General features: G+C 43.3%; 1 protein-coding gene across 3 annotated transcripts in view; it reads left to right on the top strand.

The window, feature by feature from the left end:
- The window catches only part of IGF2R (insulin like growth factor 2 receptor), a 234,364-nt gene that overhangs the window by 66,934 nt on the left and 147,194 nt on the right, over positions 1-20,236 (top strand). For all 3 annotated transcript variants that reach the window (XM_088474371.1, XM_088474372.1, XM_088474370.1), the window contains 3 exons: positions 630-750; positions 6,626-6,725; positions 17,898-18,060. In XM_088474371.1, coding sequence (XP_088330497.1) covers positions 630-750; positions 6,626-6,725; positions 17,898-18,060 — 384 coding nt within the window. The remainder of the gene's footprint in view (positions 1-629; positions 751-6,625; positions 6,726-17,897; positions 18,061-20,236) is intronic.

Here is a 20,236-nt window from a genome sequence, read left to right as displayed (position 1 = left end):
TCCCCATCCCTGTTCTAGTGCCTAACCCTAACTGTCTCTGTCCCCAGACTAACCCTAACCCTCCAGCAAATGCCTAACCCTAACCTTAAAAGCATGAAAAAAAATATTGACTATTTTTGTGTTGATCATGTATCTCCGTCGACAATTTGTCAGTTGACCGTTTGTAACTGTCGACCATCTGGTGTTGAACTATTGAGTGTCTATCATTAATCCGGATACCATAGTCAATGACCACCCTCCTTTAATTTATCTGTTATGATAATGTTTGGCAAATTGAATGATTGCTGAGTAATTTTCATCCAAAAGATTGTTGTGAGCCAGGTTCTTAGTAGAAAAGCAAAATCATTTTCTATGGTTCTTTGTAGATATATAGTTAACCATTAAATTACACTCATAAGCCTGGTTAATAAACACAATGGGGCCGATTCATTTAAGTTTGCTGTTTATAGTACCATAACAAGGTCCCACTGCTGATTACATTTACCCTTACTTGGATCAAATAGTTTTCTAGCTTATTATTTCTCCAAACAGGTTTAGCAGGATTTTTCTTCCTGTTACATTTTCGTGGAATATAATGCATTGTGTCAGTGTATTTGTTATTCTAAACCATGTGTTTTTATTCTTAACAGGCAGCTTAGAGGGAGATACTGTAAATTGTCCCCATGGAAGTGCCGCTTGCCTTATAAAGGACGGGAAGGCTTATGATGTTGGCAAACCCAAAGAAGCTCTCACTTCACTTGTTAAAGAGAGGTAAGTTTTCCATTTCATGTTAAAATGGCCTTTTGTATTATTTTTTTTTTTAAATGTTCAGTTGTTTGGACTATTGAGTATATTTTATCTCTCTCTCTATATTGGTACTTTACCCACTAACCTGAAGTTCTGCTTTGGTTGTGGTAGCCAGACACCTACTGTGGCTTAATTGCTAGGAGACAGAATCTAAGGAAACATTCAGTCATTACTGCTATTTGGTACTGAAAGCCTAGGAAGGCTTTGGCTTTTACGCCAATCTGTTCTTGGTTCAGAAACCATAATGTCTTTCCTTCCAATTCTGAGTACTTCTGCATGTCTCTCATTTCCGTAATTATTGTAACTTTCGAGCCCATGGACAACAAGGATGCTTACTTGCATGTCCAAATTTAGGAGGGACACCACTATGGTGAGCAGTGCCCTTTTGGTCACAAACCTACTCTTCCAGGGGTGCCTAAACACATCCTGTCCATAGGAACCTGGATGCCAGTCCTGGGTTGGGGAACGGTGATGTTGGGACTTGGGGCCTGATTCTGAATGTGGATGGATTTAGCTAACATATGCAAAAGCAGCAGGAGACGTCTGTGTAGCAAGACACCTTCTGCATGCTTCAGTGATCTGCAGCTGCTAGCGAGGATGCAGCCATCGAATCACTTGCATAAGCATTGGCCATCTGAGTAGCCCTCAGGTTACATAGGATTGCCTGTGGTTTTATGCTGCCAGGGCCAGGATGTTTGCTTTGGAAGATGCGGATCCTGGCCCCCGGCACTTCTACTTAACTGAGGCGACACGCCTCTGTTTGTGGAACGGACTTGGTCACCACCTCCTCCCCGCCCCCAAATGGCCGTAGCCTGTGTATGAGCAGGTGTTCCACCATCGGATTTGTACATAAACTATCTGGTTTGTGTACAAATATTTTTCTTTTCTGCATGGATCTTGAGCTAAAAGCTCTGCTGTTACCTTGGAGCAGACTCCTTACCATCCAGTCCGACAGTGCCGCAGTTGTGGCATACATAAATCATCAATGGGGAGCCCGAAACTCATTTGTGATGGCAGAAATGTCCACGATCCTTCTCCGAGTAGAGTGCTACGTTTCAGCGAATTTTGGGCGGTGATCAGCCCATGTGTAGAAAACTGGGAAGCCGATCATCTTAGCCAACATGCTAGGAGAGCAAAGACCAGGGATTTTCGGGTAGTTCTGGTGGACACCATGATAGCTCCTCAATGGTAATGTCTGGGTTATCTTTTTCTGTCAATTTTCCCATCTGCTCAAGTTTAAATCAGAGAGTTCTTGGTTTTCCGACATACTACTTGTGGTGATGAAACCTCTGTGTAGGCAGATGTAACAAGTCAAGGTACCTTTTTCCATCCAGATCTAGCTTGGTTGGCTTTAATGAGTGGATGTTGAATCCATGATCTTCTGGGCTAAGGGGTTTTCTCACTGGTACATCCAGTCAATGATCAGAGCTATAAAAACAGTGTCTTCCAAAAACTACCATTAAAGTTTGGAACATATACGTTTCTTGGTGCAAGCAATAAAAGGTGCATACTTTGGCATTCAAGTTGGCTTGCCTTTTGTCTTTCTTACAAGATTCCTTGGAAAGCTGATTGGAAGCTGGCCTCACTGGAGGTGCAGATTTGGGCTCTTTCTATATTCCTTTAAAGGAAAGACACACTTCAAACCACTTGACTTCAAGTACCTTAACTGGATCGTGGTCTTTTTTTGTTGGCCATCTCTTCTGTCAGAAGAGTCTGTATTGGTAGACCTTTCGTGTAGGACCCCATATTTGGTTTTCAGTCAGAACAGAGCGGTCCTGCAAACTGGTCAGCTGATGTTGGTGTCAACATTTACTTTAAATCAAGACTTTGTAATTCCAGTGTTGTGCCAAGATTCTGCCTCGGCAGTAAAGATGACTTATCAATACTGGATATGGTTTGGGAATTGAAGATCTACTGTATGTGAATAGTCTTTTTCTTGTGTGATGCACACAAAAAACATTGACCAGCAGCAAAACAAATCAATGGCTTTCGGGATTACGGTTACAGGTGTATGTCTTGGAACAATTCCTATTTTACAAGCGTATTTTGGCTCATTCCATATCGGTGATTGCTTCTTGGGTGACATGGTACATTGGTGGAGCAGTTGTACAGAGCAGCTACCTAGTTCTCTGCTCATACTTTTGCCAAATGTTACAAGGTTTTGTGTGCAGCTTTGGCTGGGCATCTACAAGGTTGGCAGTGTCCCCTGGGTGTACTTAGAGAATCTCATTTGATGGTGAATGCCCAAAATGCTATTGTTCACAGAAGTTTGAGGTTCTTTATATATTACTCCTTCATTTTTAGAGTCTAATTTATTGCTAACAAAGAGTGTTCCATACGCCACATTTAAAGCACTTTGAAGGTGATGTTTTTGATGTTTGTTGGAATTCTATACTGTTCAGAATCCGATGTCAGTGTATGTAAAATGCTGGGGGACCTGGATATGCTGATATATCACCAGCTAATTGCGGCAGGAGAATGAGAGAAATTACAAAATTGACTAAGATGTGTATAGTTTTCTTTTAGGAAAAATTTAATGATTGTTAATAAGAGGTATGTGCATGGGGTTGGGGGGCAACAGCTATAATAGAGTGTGAAGCATTATTCTAACGATAATACCATGAAATAATAATAAAACAAGACATTTGTTAAATATTATAGATTTAAGAAAACTGGTAAAATACTAATGCAAATAAACCACGTACTTACTGTGACAAAAACACTGGAAAGGTTGTGAAGGGGAGATATGCCTCAAGTTTTTAGGTATGGTCTGGTAGGCAGAAGCTGATTAGCAGCCTTGATTGCCAGACCACCTGTGAGTGGCTGATAAAGGGCGAGTCAGTCTCTCACTGACTGGGGAACAGGTCAGAGGCCCGCTGAGAGACACTGGGGTTTATCTATTAAGCAGTGAAAAGATTGGAGAAGTGAACCAGATGAATGCTACTTTAAAGCTGATTGGTCACTATTGGCAACTTTTCCACTGGTTCACTTCTCCATTCTTTTAACTGCTTGATACATTCAGTAACCACAGTGGGGTTTGTGTAAGTGCTGTGCTAAAGACTACTGTTTTATGAGAGAGACGTTTGGTCCTTCCACATTGAGAGCGGGAATAATTTGGTTTACTTAGGGCCGGACAGGCTAAGATTTAGTTTTATTTTTTTGCTTCTAATAAAACGATATGTATACTTCTACCAAGGCTCTGGACTGGTTTACTATTATTTGGCACCTGCATGACAAGTGCAGCCATTTACCACTGGAGACAGCACCCTTACCTTGATCTTGCCATAATACATACACAGTACATCAGTGCTGTAGCTACTGCTCCTGGTGCAGGCCACACCCCTTTGCATAACATCACAAAGAGGGGGCGTGTCCTACATCGGGAGCAGGTGATTACAGCAATGCCCGGAGCAACCTCAGGATGCTCCGGGCTGCTGGAAGGGAAGCGGTGTGACCGTCGGAGCATCATAGGGACGCTCCTGGCGGCACTGCTGCAGAGATTCTGGCAGCAGGGTGCCATTACAGGCACCCTGCAAGCCAGTTGCAGGAGCTGTGGGTGAGTGATGGTGCCGCCCACAGAGCGCTGCGCTCTGTGCGGTTGCACCACTCGCACACCCCTCGTTACGGCCCTGATGTACATCACACTTAAGTACAACTCTGAATCAGGCCCTAAGTCTCTTTTGTAAACAGATCTCAGGATTTTTTGCAATGCGCATACGTCTGAGGAAAGTACACGCTATTCAGAGGCATACTTGTGGCTGAATGATTGTGTCTAGTCGACAACTGGCCATTCGCACGTAGGTGAAGTAGCATAAGGTAGTGTTATGTGTGTGCAGTCGAAATTGCGACCTATCCAGAGATGAACGTATCTATGCAGATGTCTCTGATTTCAGTCTCTGCTGCACCTAGGATGGGGATGGAGCAATTACGCATTGACGGTTATGACTGCTAATTTAACAGGCGGGTGGATGGGGCGGTCCGGCCCCATAAATGCAGCCAACTTTGAATACAGGTGTAGATGAGCATTTATTTCTTCTGAGCGTGTAGTGAGGCTAACTCGCATGCAACTTTGAATCATGTCCTCAGTGGCCAGTTTTAGGTACATCTTTCTAGTGATTGGTAGCAGCCAGAGCCGTAACTAGACTTTTTGGCGCCCTGTGCCAGAAAGAGCATAATTTTTCAAATAGGGACATAGCGCACCCCAAAAAGGGCTGTGGCCTCATGGGGAAGGGCCAGGGAGGAGACAGGACACCAGTAGATGCTGGGGATAAAATAAGAGGAAGCTACAAGTGAGAATGATAATAAACAGAAAATTGACAGGCCCAAACAGCGCCCTCTGCCCTGCGGTGCCCTGTGCCATGGCACAGACCGCACTACCCTAGTTACGGCCCTGGTAGCAGCACTATTTGCCCCAGAACATACTGGATTCTATGTGGGTTAAATTCAGCAAGGGGCTGAAAACATTCTTTAGAGGGGTTGGGTACGGGATCCCAGCGGTTAAAGATCCTGGTCCATTTGAAATGAAAGCATCAAGTAATTGCTGCAGATTTGTGAGCTGCACTTTCATAGTGATTGTAAAGGCTTTTGCAGTGCACTGAACTCATTGGGCCTGATTCTGAACTGGAAGTAAAGCATAAAAGAGAAAGTAACTTTATACCTGAACAAACCATGAAGGGGCGCAAACACATCATCATTTTAATATTTTTTTGGATGCTGGGTAAATACTGGCTGCTTTTTGCATGTAGCCTACAAATGTTGGATAGCTTTTGTTTTTACACTGCAATTTGAAATTGAATTTGGACACACCCTCCCAAATCTAATGCTGGGTACACACTAGATTATGTGTACCCAGCCTGACATCTTCAATGACCGGACCCGGCAGGAGAGCTGGCATCGGCAAGTGCATACACACTTTGCAATGACGGCAGCGATGGCAAGGGCCATGCTGGATTCGGCTGCATGGCCCTCGCTAAGGACGTCCCCTGGATGTGCGCATCGCCAGAGACATAGTGGGTACACACTAGACTATTTGAACGATTTTGTCGTTTCAATGAGTCTGAACCAGCCAAATCATTAAAAAAAATATCGTCTGGTGTGTATCCAGCATAAATCTCTCTCCACATTTTGCATCTGCCCTACCTGCAGCACAACATGGTTTTACCAAGGTACCAAGTTACTTGCTCTTTTGTGGTGTAGACCCATCTGAGAATTAGGCCCATGGTCTTGTTCATGGAACCATCTTGGCTAAAATATTTTTAAGATTGAAAAAAGGTAAAAAAAACCTCATGTGCTCTGTGACATGGCTGATATCCCTGCTGTAGGTAGCCATCAGAGGATGAGCAAGCTATGGTAATACTAATAAAGGATGCACATGGTTACCAGTAATATTCTGATGGCCTGTGACATTTACACAATGCTTATTTGGTATTAAGGGACCTAATATGTGGCAAGAAAATCTTCCTCACATCATTATACCACCATTGACACGAGGCACCATGGATGCATGAATTCATGCTGTTTACGCCATATTCTAACCCTATTATCTGCATATCGCAGAGTACATCAAGATTCCTGTCTCACTTGAGTGCTCAGCATTTCTGTTCCCGTAGCCTTCCTGCTTCGCTGCTAAGCTGTTGTTGCTTCTAGACCTTTCACTTGACAATGTCATCACTTACAGTTGGCATATACTTTATATCACATTAGTTGTGGTGAATTTATATTATATACATCTTAAAGCATCGTTACAACTTATCTGGGCAACCACTGAAGTAAAATATTGCCCCTGAGCTCTAATATGTACAGTATTGACTAGAATGTATTTTCCTCCTTTTCTCCCCAGGCTTGTTCTTCATTACCAAACTGATAGCAAACCTGACTTTTGTGATGGTCACTCTCCTGCAGTCACCATAACGTTTATCTGTCCATCAGCGGCCACTGAGGTAAGTGGGTCTTAAGCAGAAATATGTCACCTACTGTTTTTCTTTGTTGGCACCTGTTTTCTAAAGAGTGATTTAGAATAAAATGAATCTGCAGAACATGAGTTACTATTGTGATGCCACACTTAATAAAGATGTAGAATTTGGTTTATTATCCTGCAATTTGGGATCATAACAAACAATATATTTTAGAGTTATTTCTATGGTGAGAAACTACTAGTGATTGATTTGAATGCCAGCTAAATCTCTCTCAAGCAGGGGTGGCCAACCCGCGGCTCTGGAGCCGCATGAGGCTCTTTTGAGTTTCTAATGCGGCTCCCGGCTCGGCAGACTCCCATTAGTACTGAGACCGCTGGTCTCTAAAGCCTCTGATCACTTCAGAGGCCAGTGTTCGCAGTAATGCCGTGTGCGGGTGACATCATGACGTCACCCACGATGTGAGGAGCCCGCGCGTCTGCTAGATCCAGTTAGATCCAGCAGGCGGCGGAAGCAATAGCAAACAGCGACAGCGTGACTCCGGGAGCCCTGACGGCATGAAGGTAAGTTTCTTCATAGGGGTGTGGGCGGGGAGGGGAAGCTAGTGATGAGGGCACTTCATTAGGGGGCACAACTACAGGGAGCATTGCAGGAGGGGCACAGCTACAGGTGGCATTGCTTAATGGGCACAGCTACAGGGGACAGTGCAGAAGGGGCACATCTGCTGGAGGCATTGCTTAATGGGCGCAACTACAGGCGGCATTGCAGAAGGGGCACATCTGCTGGAGGCATTGCTTAATGGGCACAACTGAGCGCATTACATAATGGGCACGACTACAGGGAACATTGCAGGAGGGGCACAGCTACAGGTGGCATTGCTTAATGGGCACAGCTACAGGGGACATTGCAGAAGGGGCACATCTGCTGGAGGCATTGCTTTAATGGGCACAACTACTGAGCGCATTACATAATGGGCACGACTACAGGGAACATTGCAGGAGGGGCACAGCTACAGGTGGCATTGCTTAATGGGCACAGCTACAGTGGACATTGCAGAAGGGGCACATCTCCTGGAGGCATTGCTTAATGGGCACAGTTACTGGGGGCATTGCAGAAGGGGCACAACTAGGGGCATTGCATATTGGGCACAGCTACAGGGGGCATTGCATAAGGGCCACAACTACTGGGGGCATTGCTTAATGGGCACAACTACAGGGGGCATGGCAGAAGGGGCACAGCTACTGAGGGCACTGCATAATGGGCACAGCTACAGGGGGCATTGCAGAAGGTCACAACTACTGGGGACATTGCTTAATGGGCACAACTACAGGGGGCATTGCAGAAGGGGCACAACTACAGAGGGCATTGCATAAGGGCCACAACTACCTTAATGGGCACAACTACCTTAATGGCCACAACTACCTTAATGGGCACAACTACAGGGGGGCACTGAATATGGGGCACAACTACAGGGGGAATTGCATAATGGGCACTGGCAGTGTATTTTATGTGTTTCTGGATTTCAATATGTATTTTATGTGGCTCTGGCTTGTTTCTGTGTATTTTATGTGAACGTGGTTATTTCAATGTTTTCTATTTTGCTCTTTCTTTTTCTTTCACTTCAACAGTGAAAAATGTATATTGGGAAGATTATGTAAAATGTGTATTTTCAATGTGCTGGGCTTGCCCCCAGCGTAGCTAAAAACGGGGGTGTGACACAAATGTCATACCAAAGGTGTGCGCACAAAAATGGGGCATGACCTTGTGACAGCTATCGGCTCTTTCGCTTGAATACATATATTTTTTGTCTCTTTGCCTCTGACTAGTTGGCCACCCCTGCTCTCAAGTATGCATAGAACCTATATTGTAACTTTTTGTTGCAATGTTTGTATTGTTTTTATTTGTGTTTTTTTTTTTATATATATAATGGATATATACATTTCCCATAGACGTGTTTAGTTATAAAATGATTAATAGTGCAGATTGCTGATTAAAGAGGGGATGTATATTCTTAATAGCAAATGTCCAAATAATTTCTGTATGGCTGGTCTTACTGATAGAACATGCTTTTGATGAAGTTTAGAATAAGACTGAACACATAAGCATGTGTTGGAGCTGATTTAACAAGATGTATAAAGTACATCTTATGGAAGAACAATCCCATGTCAGGTCATAGCAGGAGACCAGTTATACCCCTTTTACACCAGAGTTTTTGCTGCGTCTACTCGGGTTGCAGCTCAGTGTAAAATGGTTCGTGAAAAAATAACCCGGGTCAAGTGACCCAGCAATCCAACCCAGATAGCTAGCAGGGTTGGACCCAGGTAATGATGCTGAGTAAACGGTGCGACCCGAGTTATCCGACCTGGGTCATGCCTAAAATTAGCTGACTGGTAGTTGTGAAGCAGTCACCTCCCACTTTTTATGACCTCACAGGTTTAGCAGGGCAGACCTGAGTTCAGTGTGAACAGAGCTGACCTGGGAGTAACCCAGATCGAAGGTGTAGTGTAAATGGGATCTGACCTGGGTCTGACCTGGGTTGGAACCATGTCCAAAAACCCAGGTTTTTGGTGGAAAAGAGGTATTATAAGTCTCTGATGTGGATCATAATTGAGGAGATCATGTCCAGCTAAAATACAATACAAAGTTCAGGTGCTCACCTGTATTTATTTGGAAGGTAACACTTTTAGTGGGTAAATCAGTCTTTTATTAAGAGCTATGAGTCAGAGACTTTCATTGGGACTAAAGGTGCCCATCCATTACAAGATCTGAAAATGACTGCACGATTACAACATTGTAATCGTGCAGTCCTTTGTCAACTGTGATGAGCCTACGCTGAACGAGCAGTCGTTCAGTGCAGGGTCAATCAATTATCTACAGACAAAAAATAGGCGCTGGACTATAACCACCTCAGTGGACCAGGATAAATGTAGGGAGTGTGTAGAGGACCAGGGGATTAATTAGTATAAAGCAGCCGTCATAGAGGTGGAGGAATCTGGACCCTCCCAACAATTACCAAGAAATCGAAAGCACAGATAGACAGGCGCTAAAGATACTAATATTTAATAAGAAGACCACAGTAAATAGTAAATGAAACACTCAAAAAATTATTAAAAATACATATAGGATAGGAAATGCTAAAATGACATAATAATGGGATAATGAAAATAAAAATAAAAATAAAGAATAAAAATATATATATAAATAAATTAGAGAATTACTTCAACTAAGACAATAAAAAATGAATAGGAAAATAAAAGCAATACTTGTTGTAATTGCATACAATCTGCACCAAGCAGAGAATAATAAACCTGCAAGATAAATTGTAAAAATGTAGCAACAATAGCAGTGTATAGTGGCTTGCATATAAACAATCACAAATAACATTAGATGGTCCGTGTAGACATATATATATTAATGTCTCTCACACATCTGAGACTGTAGGAGAATGTTAATTAGTACACCATAATAAAGGTATTCCAGCCTATGTGGCACAACGGATTTTTAGGGTGACTGTTGATGTCCAGTGATATTCTGAAAAAAAGTTAGAATATAGATTGAGCCCTTAGGAGCTGGGCTTATAGATTGTTCATCTAGGAGCATTGGCTGTTTCTAACATTTGAAGCCACTCCTAATACGTGTAGACCGCACAGCTGCAGACAGCTCTGTTCAATATATCAGAGAATAAAAATTAAAAAATTTTTTTTAGAATAGTGCACATTCAAGCATGCATGCTTTATAGGGTCTGTCACTCACGATCCAGTTGTGACCATAAGTCATACCGTACTCCCCACTTATCTTTCACATGCAGTGGCCTCACAGTAATCCACGGAGGAGAGGGATCGGCTCCGGTGCAATCACCCGTCGGTGTGCAGCGTTATTGTTCTTCCTCCGTGTAAAGTGGTCAGTGTAGAGTGGTCAGTGACTCACTTGCCCGGCTTGCGGTCTCACGTCCCGTCCTTCTCTCTACGCGTTTCTCCGCCTTAGAAACATCGGCGGCTTCTTCAGGAGACAGAGTACTATGGTACTGATGTAGTTCCGTTTATATCAGCATAGCTCTAATTTGCTCAGCTGATTGTTAATTAGAGACATTGGCCCTCATTCAGAGCCGTACGCTCTGAGCAGAGCGCACGCTCTGAATGAGGGACGTCCTCCATAACTATGGAGCGTCCTCCTGGACGCTCGTATAGCTGTGGGTCACCACCCACAGCCTATACGAGCGTGCAGTTTGATGGCCGCGATGGTCGCGACCATCGAAACTGCGTACAAAAGCCTGTGGTTGAGTTTTTCAACCACAAGGCTCGGAGTGATTTTGGCTCTATCAGAGCCAAAATCACTCCCACTGACATCACTAGTGATGTCAGTGGGCCGGCTTCTGACGGGAGGCGTTCCCGTGGGAACGCCCCCGTCAGAGAGGCACGCCCCCGGCATGCCCACCAAAGGGGGCGTGCTGTCAGTCAACATCGACAGCACGCCCCCTTTGAAGAGACACTACGAGCGAAGGAAAATCCTTCGCTCGTCGCGTCTGGCGCATACGCACGACGGAGCTCCCTCCGTCGTGCGCATGCTCAGTGCAGAACATCGACCCACTTGCGAGCGGACAGCCGCTCACGAGTGGGTCTGAATCAGGCCCATTATTCAGATGTCGGGTGTGTCAGCTACTGCTGCATTGCAAGCCAGATTTTTCTGACATAGATTTCAATCTTTTCTATGTCTAGATATATTCGGAACAAATAGCTATTTATCCATTTTTATACATTGTATTAAATATATAGTTACAACAATTTAACACTTTTAACATATATCTTTTGGGACACAAGATATCAGGTGGTTTAGATCCTATAAATACTGGATATTTGTAACGATGATTATCAACATACTTATTCCATCGTATCCAGCCCATATATATTTCTATTTAAAGACCAATACACCTGATATCAATATAAATCCCACTAATCATTACAATCATCAACCCATTTTAGATGTGTATATATATAATTCAAATAACAGGTATTTGACACTCTTTAAAATATCAATCAAAAATTCCTTAAACAACATATCACACAGTTATTTTACTAATCCTTGCTATTTTCCCCTCTTCACCTACTATAATAATTTAGGTCATTATTTTCCCTATAGCTAATACATAGAGCTTGAGTTGCTACAAAATGACCGCCTATCTAGTCTGCTTAATCTAGATCTTCTGCAGACTTCAACCACAATATATAATGCTCCACCTAACAGAACAGCATACTAAAAATCTGTTCTATTTCAACATATGTATTGTAACGATGACACTAACAATACTAAGTGATAAATGTACATGAATTACAATAACAAAGAAAGAAGAGATGAGGCAGAGAAAAAGAAAATGTCCATATCAAAATATACGTTCCAGAGACACGAAGAGGGACATCATTCTAACCCTAGTCATATACCTCATTGATACAGCCTAAAATCCAAAATGCTGTTGGATATACAGTCTAACCATACAGCAAACATAACACCACAGACTGTGAGTATTTTGACCACCTGACCTATATATATTCCCAACCAATGGGGACAAATAGCCTCCTCTACCTCATTAGGGGAGGGGGCTATTGAAAATACTCATTCTAGGGTTGATCTATCTATATTTAACTATTTTACATCACTCGGACATTTAATAGATATTATTTAGTTCAACTGTATCGTTAGTCCCTGAGTGAATAGAGTTTGTAATCGGAAAATCCAATATGCTTCACGTTTACATAAAACATTAAATCTATCTCCTCCTCTTTTGGTCGGTTTTATAAAATCTATAGCTATCACTGTAATCCCCTGCATACCTCCCCCTTGGCAGTGTCCCACGTGTCTAGATAAAGTGTGTGTTTTTAATTGGTTACTTATGTTTCTTTTATGCTCCATAAACCGAACATGCAGGGTTCTTGTAGTGCGGCCCACATATTGCAGGCCGCATCTACACTCAATCACATAGATCAAAAATGTCGATCTACAATTCAAAAAATCTCTAATTTGAAATGTTTCCCCTGAGGTGATGGACTTAAATTGTACTGTTTTCCTCTCTGTATATTTACATGTGATACACGCATCTTTGCCACATCTGTGGAAACCCAATGGTTTGGGAGGGAGCCAGGTATTACATATTTCTGTATATTTTTTGTCCCTTTTAAAATGACTAGGTGCTAAATTTAATTTTAAATTGGCTGCTTTTCTAAAAACTATTGATTTGTGAGGTACAATGAATGGACCAATATGATTATCTAATTTAAGAATAGGTAAATTCTTTTTAAGTACTTTTTTTATTTCATATGAATATGAATTAAACTGTGTCACAAAAACACAGGATCTATCCTCATTTTCTTTTTCTCTCTTTTTACCATGCATCAATTGCTTCCTATCTAAATTAGCTACTCCATTATAGGCATCATCTAACACCTGTTGGGGATATCCCTGTTCCAAGAAAGAGCCAAAAAGGGCCAAGGCTTGTTTCTCATAGGTCTTACACTCTGAGCAATTCCTTTTTAACCTAAGTAGCTACCCTTTTGGAATATTTTCTTTCCATCTACGTAGATGGCTACTTCCATAGTTTAGATATCTATTTTGATCAACCTCTTTCATATAGGTCTGTGTGTGAATCTTAAGGTCATCACCTATTGTTAACGCAATGTCTAAGAAATTAATCGAGAGCGGATTGGTGATATTAGTGAACTTTAACCCAAAATAATTGTGATTAAAACTCTCCAAAAAAGTGTTAAGTGATAATGCGTCATCTGCAAACATGCTGAACCTGACGATATCGTCAGGTTGACCAGCATCACTGGTCGTTTAGACATATATTTACAAATGATTTGCAAACTATTTATAAACAATTCAACGATATCGGGAATAGAAATCGTGTAGTGGATACGCAGCTTTAGAAGTCCCTAAGGTACTTAAGGTAGAGTAAAGTCTGCTCTGATAGATTATAATTGGTTTCAGCATAATATATGTCTTACTCTGTTAATTATATATGAACCGTTCTCCATATATTAATATTTTTTGTTTGTTGTGCTATTTTATGTTTTGCTTTTAATTATTATTCTATTGAAGTTCTCATTAATAGCAAATTATTGATCAATTGTTGAGTAAGTGGATTCTGCCATAGTTTCACTAGTTATTAGCACTATTCCTAAATCATTTTACTATACTTTTTCATGCCAGTGTTGTGTTTGTTTTAAAGCAACATGTTAACTCAATCTCTGTAGGCTACAAATACAAATCTATATTAATGCACATTTTGATGTATTAGTTTGCATGATGTACAGCCATGCCCAAAGGTTTTGAGAATTATACAAGCATCCTGAGACCATTCATGTGTGGGGTTGTTTCTTAGCCAAGGGAGTGGCATCTCTCAAAATTTTGCCTATAAACACAGCCATGAATAAAGAATGGTACCAAAATATCCTCCGAGCAACTTCTCCCAACCATCCAAGAACAGTTTGGTGACAAACAATGCCTTTTCCAGCATGATGAAGCACCTTGCCATAAGGCAAAAGTGATAACTAAGTGGCTCGGGGAACAAAACATCTAAATTTTGTGTCCATGGCCAGAAAACTCCTCAGACCTTAATTTCATTGAGAACTTGTGGTCAATCCTCAAGAGGCTTGTGGACAAACAAAAACCCACAAATTCTGACAAACGCCAAGCATAGATTAGACAAGAATGCTTCAGACTTTTCTGTAGGTGAAGCCTCCCTGGATGTAGTTCATGCTCTCTGTATCTATGTGGATCGTACACTCTTTTAGAAAATCAGACGCTCTTTTTTGTGTTGTATGGTTTTCACAACCGAGGCGGGCCAGCTAGCTAACAAACTCTGGCTCAATGGTTGCGTATGACTATCTCTCAGGCTTACACACAGGCTGATCTCCATGTTCCAAACACAGCGATAGCACATTCTACCTGGTCTTTGGGACCATCATTTGCATTTCGTCATGTTGCCTCTGCTGAACAATTGTGCCACTCAGCCACGTGGTCTTCTGTCTACGCCTTTGACACCTTTGCCTCTCAGGATGCATCCTTTGGATGGTGGGTTTACCTTTCTGCTCAGGAGCGTCCCCATCCTTAGGGGAACTGCTTTTAGGACATCCCCATGGTATTCCTGTGGACCCCATATGGACCCTGATGAAGAACATAAGAGATATGGTAGACTTACCTTTAACTCTTTTTCTGCAAAGTCCATAGGGTTCACAGGCACCCACCCTGACACACCTGGCTGCATTGGGTAATTTTTCTTTCGGTCATGGATTCCCTCATCTTGTGTGAGAGTGTTTCTGGTATAAATTGTCCTTTCTCGTGCCTTGGGCTTGTGTACAAAACTGAATGCCTGTGGAAAGGGGTGGGGTATAGCTTCCTGAGAGCTGAAAGCTTAACTGTTTGGTGCCTGGATCACTCCAACCACATTTCCACAAGGCATCCCTGGTAAGTCTACCATAACTCTTATGTTTAACTCAGTGGTCGCCAACCTTAATTAAGGTGTGAGCTATTTTAGTAAAATGAAACCACCTGAAGAGCTACTAAAATTATAGAAAAATATCTGGCTAATAACCGAATAATTGAAGGTCATTTAATGAAAATTAAAAAGATAAAAAGTTTCATAGAAAACAACAATGCATTTAATTATTACAGTGATATTGTTGCAGTTTGTAAATAAAATTAAGCACAGGCACATTTAATTACCGACTCCAAGAAGGTACGTGCAGGAGAGGCGCAAAAGATACTGTATAGGCAGGGCTGCTGTGTGATTTACCGGCAGGGCTGGGTGGGAGTCACTCGCTCCGCCGTAGTATGGATGCCGTGTGTGGAACCGCAGAGAAGCACATCAGGTGATTGCTGCAGCCTCTACAGCAATCACCTGACGGGCTTTCCTGTGGCTCCACCCATGGCATCGACACCACTGTGGAGCACACGCCAGAGGTCACTTCCTCCTAGTTTAGTTGGCAGTACTGCAGCTAGATGAGCTACCAAAATTAAGACTGTGAGCTACCGGTAGCTCACGAGGTATGGGTTGGCGACCACAGGTTTAACTTATTCATTGTGCTGGAAAAAGCCTGGCATGTGCACTGTGCCCATATATACATGATACTCAGTCTTTGCAACTCCTAGGTACGTATTCGCCAGGCCTAAATGTAAATCTAGGCAAGCCCATACCTGTAAGTACAAGTGGCCAATTATTATTTTTTTATTATTATTTTTTTTTAACCAATTGTCCAATTTCTAGAAAGTTACAAAAACCAGAAGAGAAAAAAAGTAAATAATTGATGCTGCTTGGTGATGTCCTGTACATAAATGTATTCCTTCCTATAGTCACTTGTAGTCACTTTGAGGAGCACTGCTAACCAGATTCATCTGGAGAAGAATTCCAGGGGTAGTGTTAGTATAAAAACTGTCCAGCAGTAAAACCACTCACAATGTAACAATCTCTATTAGCATTAGAAAGGTCTTCTCAACACTTCTGATTAGATAGGGAGGTGGTGAGGCTGGTTCAGCTCTGTCTCTTCATTCAACGGCCACCAGCAGGACCGGGATGGAGAAAGGAAGGCAGAGAGAATACTTTAGCCACTTCCCTATATATGTGGGAAGGAGAAGAGCTCTAAATGCTCTGAGCTACATAGAAACACAGAATTTGATGGAAGATGAGAACCATTTAGCCCATGTAGTCTGCCCTTAAGGGTGCGGTTATTAGGGTTAGGGGTAGAGTTGGATTAGGGGCTTGGTTAGGGCAGGCCCGGCCAAGAGGTCGATCGCGATTTACCGGTAGCTCTACACAGTGTCGGACTGGAGCATGAAGGGCCCACCGGGGGAATGCAATGGTAGGGGCCCATGCTTTGGGATGTGGTCAGTTCCTAAAGTGGATGAGGCCAGCCCCCACAGAGGTTTGGACAAACATTAGAGACCATGTAACTGACTCTCTAATAGTGTAACAATGTTTAATTCAAGTGCACAGTCTGGAACCTGACATTAGAGCAAGTGGTAGGGCCCTCAGGCAGTGGGGCCCACCGGGGATTTCCCCTGTACCCCTGTGGGCCAGTCCAACCCTGGCTCTACAGCAACTGGGAACTGTGGTCTCTGAAGCGATCAGAGGCTAAAGAAGCCTCTTACTGCTTCCATGCGGTGCGTGGGTGACATCATGACGTCACCCGCGATGTGAGGAGCCTGTGCGCTTGCCGGATCTAGTTAGATTCAGGCAGCGGCTGAGGGAGTGAAAGCGAGAGCGCTGACGGCGTGGAGTGATGCCCAGCATTGAGACAGGCAAGTACTGCACAGGGGAGTGGGGCCTGTTCTACACTGGGTGGGGACACAGCATAAGGGGCACTGCATACGGGGCTCTAATACAAGGGCATTGCATAATGTGGACAGCTACAGGGGCATAACATAAAGGGCTGTAATACACGGGGCATTGCATAATGGGCACAACTAGAGAGGCATTGCATAAGGGGCTCTAATACAGGGGGCATTGCATATGGGGCTCTACTATAGGGGAACTGTATGGGGCATTGCATAAGGGGCATTACTACAGTGGGCATTGCATACGGGGCACTACTGTGGGCATTGTGTATAAAGGGCGCTACTGTGTGTACCATTATGTGGTGTAATGTGAATAAGATTGTGCTACAGTGTGCAGTAATTTGAATTGGGGATTTCATCAGGACAGACCCTATATCCCTTGCTGCAAGGTCACGCCCCCTTTATTGCACACCACGACCCCTTTTTTGGGCTCGGTAGATAACGAAAGCTTTTTCGTTTTAAAAGTAAAGTCTGAAAGTCTAGCCACCCCTGGGTTAGGGTGTTAATGTTAGAATATTAGGGTCAAGGTTTGGCTTAAGTTTGTTTATTAGAGTTTTCTCTTCCAATGTCTTTCCTTAATGGATAGTTTTAGATGATATAGTTCTATACTATATTTTCCTTTATTTAGATATACATATCTGGTTGCACTTTGTTCTATCAGAAGCCATATCTTCCAGGTACATGTACTGGTATAGGAACTTGCACATTACAAAACAATCTGTTTTGTATGTAAGCTCTTTATCTTCTAGACTTTATCTTGCACAAGGAAAATAATAATGCATGCATCCGATTGGTTCCTAGTAACAAAATAAGAAGTATTTTTAATGTGTCATTTAAAAACAAAAGAACAATATGTTTGTTTTCAATATGCTGTAGGTGTCAAGCCCAAAACTAACTGCAAACTCCAATTGCCGCTACGAGGTAGAGTGGGTTACAGAGAATGCTTGTCACACGGATTACTTGGAAAGTGACACCTGTGTGCTGAACAGCAAGGAGAGGGGTATTTCTATTGACTTGTCCCCCCTCAAAGAACCTCCAGGTGAGATTTGTATCTTGAGTTATTTTTTCTTCTTTCCAGATCATGAATAGTATTTGCTGTAATAAGCCACAATCTGTTCAGGGTCCTTGGGTTTATGTATTTTAGTCATGTTTGCCAGATGAGGTGATTGGGACTTATTGATCTAAAATTATATAAAACGGGGTCATTAAGTTGGCAGGGCATAAAATGGCACTATCTGTATCATTAGAATGGCAGAACAAGCCATTTCTCTATACAATACCTCCCTTACTTCTGCTCTGGACTCTGTTGCTGCGGCGATCACTATTCACCTTCGCAGATTTACACCTCAACCTTGGCATTCCAAATGCATCAGATATCTGCATAGGTGTTCGCGAACTGCCAAGCGACAGTGGAGAAGATCACGCTCTAAGGCTGATTTTCTCCATTTCAAATTTATGCTCTCATCATACAGTGCTGCCCTTTCCCTCTCTAAGTAGTCATATTTCAAGAACCTCATCTCCTCTCAGTCCTCAAATCCCCAACGTCTCTTCACCACCTTCAACTCCCTCCTCCGCCCACCCCACCCCTTCCTCGCCTTCCCTCCTCGCTCTCTGCCCTTGACTTTGCTACCTACTTTACATCTAAAATTGACTCCATACGTCAGGACATCATATCCCACCAGTCCCCCTGCTATCCACCTCCTCTCTTCCCAGATCACCCCTCTCCTTCCATTTTACTGACTCTAACTTTCTTCTCCCCTGTATCTGGAGAGGAAGTCATGTCCCTCATCCAGTCCTCCCCCCCCCCCCTTCCACCTCCCCCCTTGACCCTATCCCTTCACGTCTCCTCCGCTACCTCTCTCCTTCTGCCTGCTCCCATCTTGCCCACCTCCTTAATCTCTCCCTATCATCAGGCAATGTCCCGTCTGCATTCAAATATGCCTTTGTCTCCCCCATACTAAAAAAACCTACCCTTGATCCTAACACTCTCTCCAACTACCATCCCTTCTCTCTCCTCCCTTTTGCCTCCAAGCTTCTTGAGCGTGTTGTTTACAAGCGCCTTACCACCTTTCTTTCCTCTCACTCCCTCCTTGACCCTTTTCAGTCTGGCTTCCGTTCTCTCCACTCCACTGAAACTGCCCTCACTAAAGTCAGCAATGACCTCCTTGCTGCTAAATCCAAGGGCCACTACTCTCTGCTCATTCTCCTTGACCTTTCTGCTGCTTTCGACACTGTGGACCACCCTCTCCTTCTGCAAATCCTTCACTCCCTTGGTCTACGTGAAACTGCCCTCTCCTGGCTATCCTCCTACCTCTCTGACTGATCCTTCTCTGTCTCCTCTCGTGGCTCCTCCTCCCCCACAGCCTCTTGCAGTAGGTGTTCCCCAAGGTTCTGTTCTTGGACCTCTCCTTTTCTCACTCTATACATCCTCACTAGGTGAACTAATCAGCTCTTTTGACCTCCAATATCATCTCTATGCTGATGATACTCAGATCTACCTTTCCTCCCCTAACCTCTCTCCCTCTCTCCTCACTCGTGTCTCCAACTGTCTCTCTGCCATCTCTTCCTGGATGTCCCAGCGATTTCTTAAACTTAATATGTCTAAGACTGAGCTAATCATCTTCCCTCCCCCTACTTTCCACAATTTCCTTATCAATTAATGGCACAACTATCTCCTCTAGCCCCAAAGTGTGCTGTCTTGGAGTTATCCTGGACTCCTCCCTCTCCCTCAAACCACATATCCAGAATCTCTCACAGTCCTGTCGTTTTCATCTTAAAAATATTTCCAATATTAGACCCTTTCTCACCCAGGATGCCACTAAAACCCTCATTCACTCATTGGTCATCTCCAGATTGGACTACTGTAACCTCCTCCTATCTGGCCTCCCCAAATCCCTTCTCTCCCCTCTCCAGTCTGTCCTCAATGCTACTGCTCGGCTCATCTTCCGCTCACAATGCTCTGCATCTGCCTCCCCTCTCCTACAAGCTCTCCACTGGCTCTCCTTCCCTTTTAGAACCCAATTTAAGGTTCTCACACTCACTTACAAAGCCCTCAGCCATTCCTCTCCCATTTACATCTCTGATCTCATCTCCCTTCACTCTCCTGTCCGCCCTCTTCGTTCAACAAATGCACACGACCTCTCATGCCAATTGATTACCTCCTCCCACTCCCGCCTCCAAGATTTTGCCCGTGCTGCTCCCCACCTTTGGAACTC

Source organism: Taudactylus pleione, unplaced genomic scaffold, assembly GCF_031769625.1.
Source record: "Taudactylus pleione unplaced genomic scaffold, aTauple2 ptg000154l, whole genome shotgun sequence".
Classification (NCBI taxonomy): Eukaryota; Metazoa; Chordata; class Amphibia; order Anura; family Myobatrachidae; genus Taudactylus; species Taudactylus pleione.
Note: the sequence above shows the minus strand (reverse complement) of the source record. Positions and strands in the feature narration are given on the sequence as shown.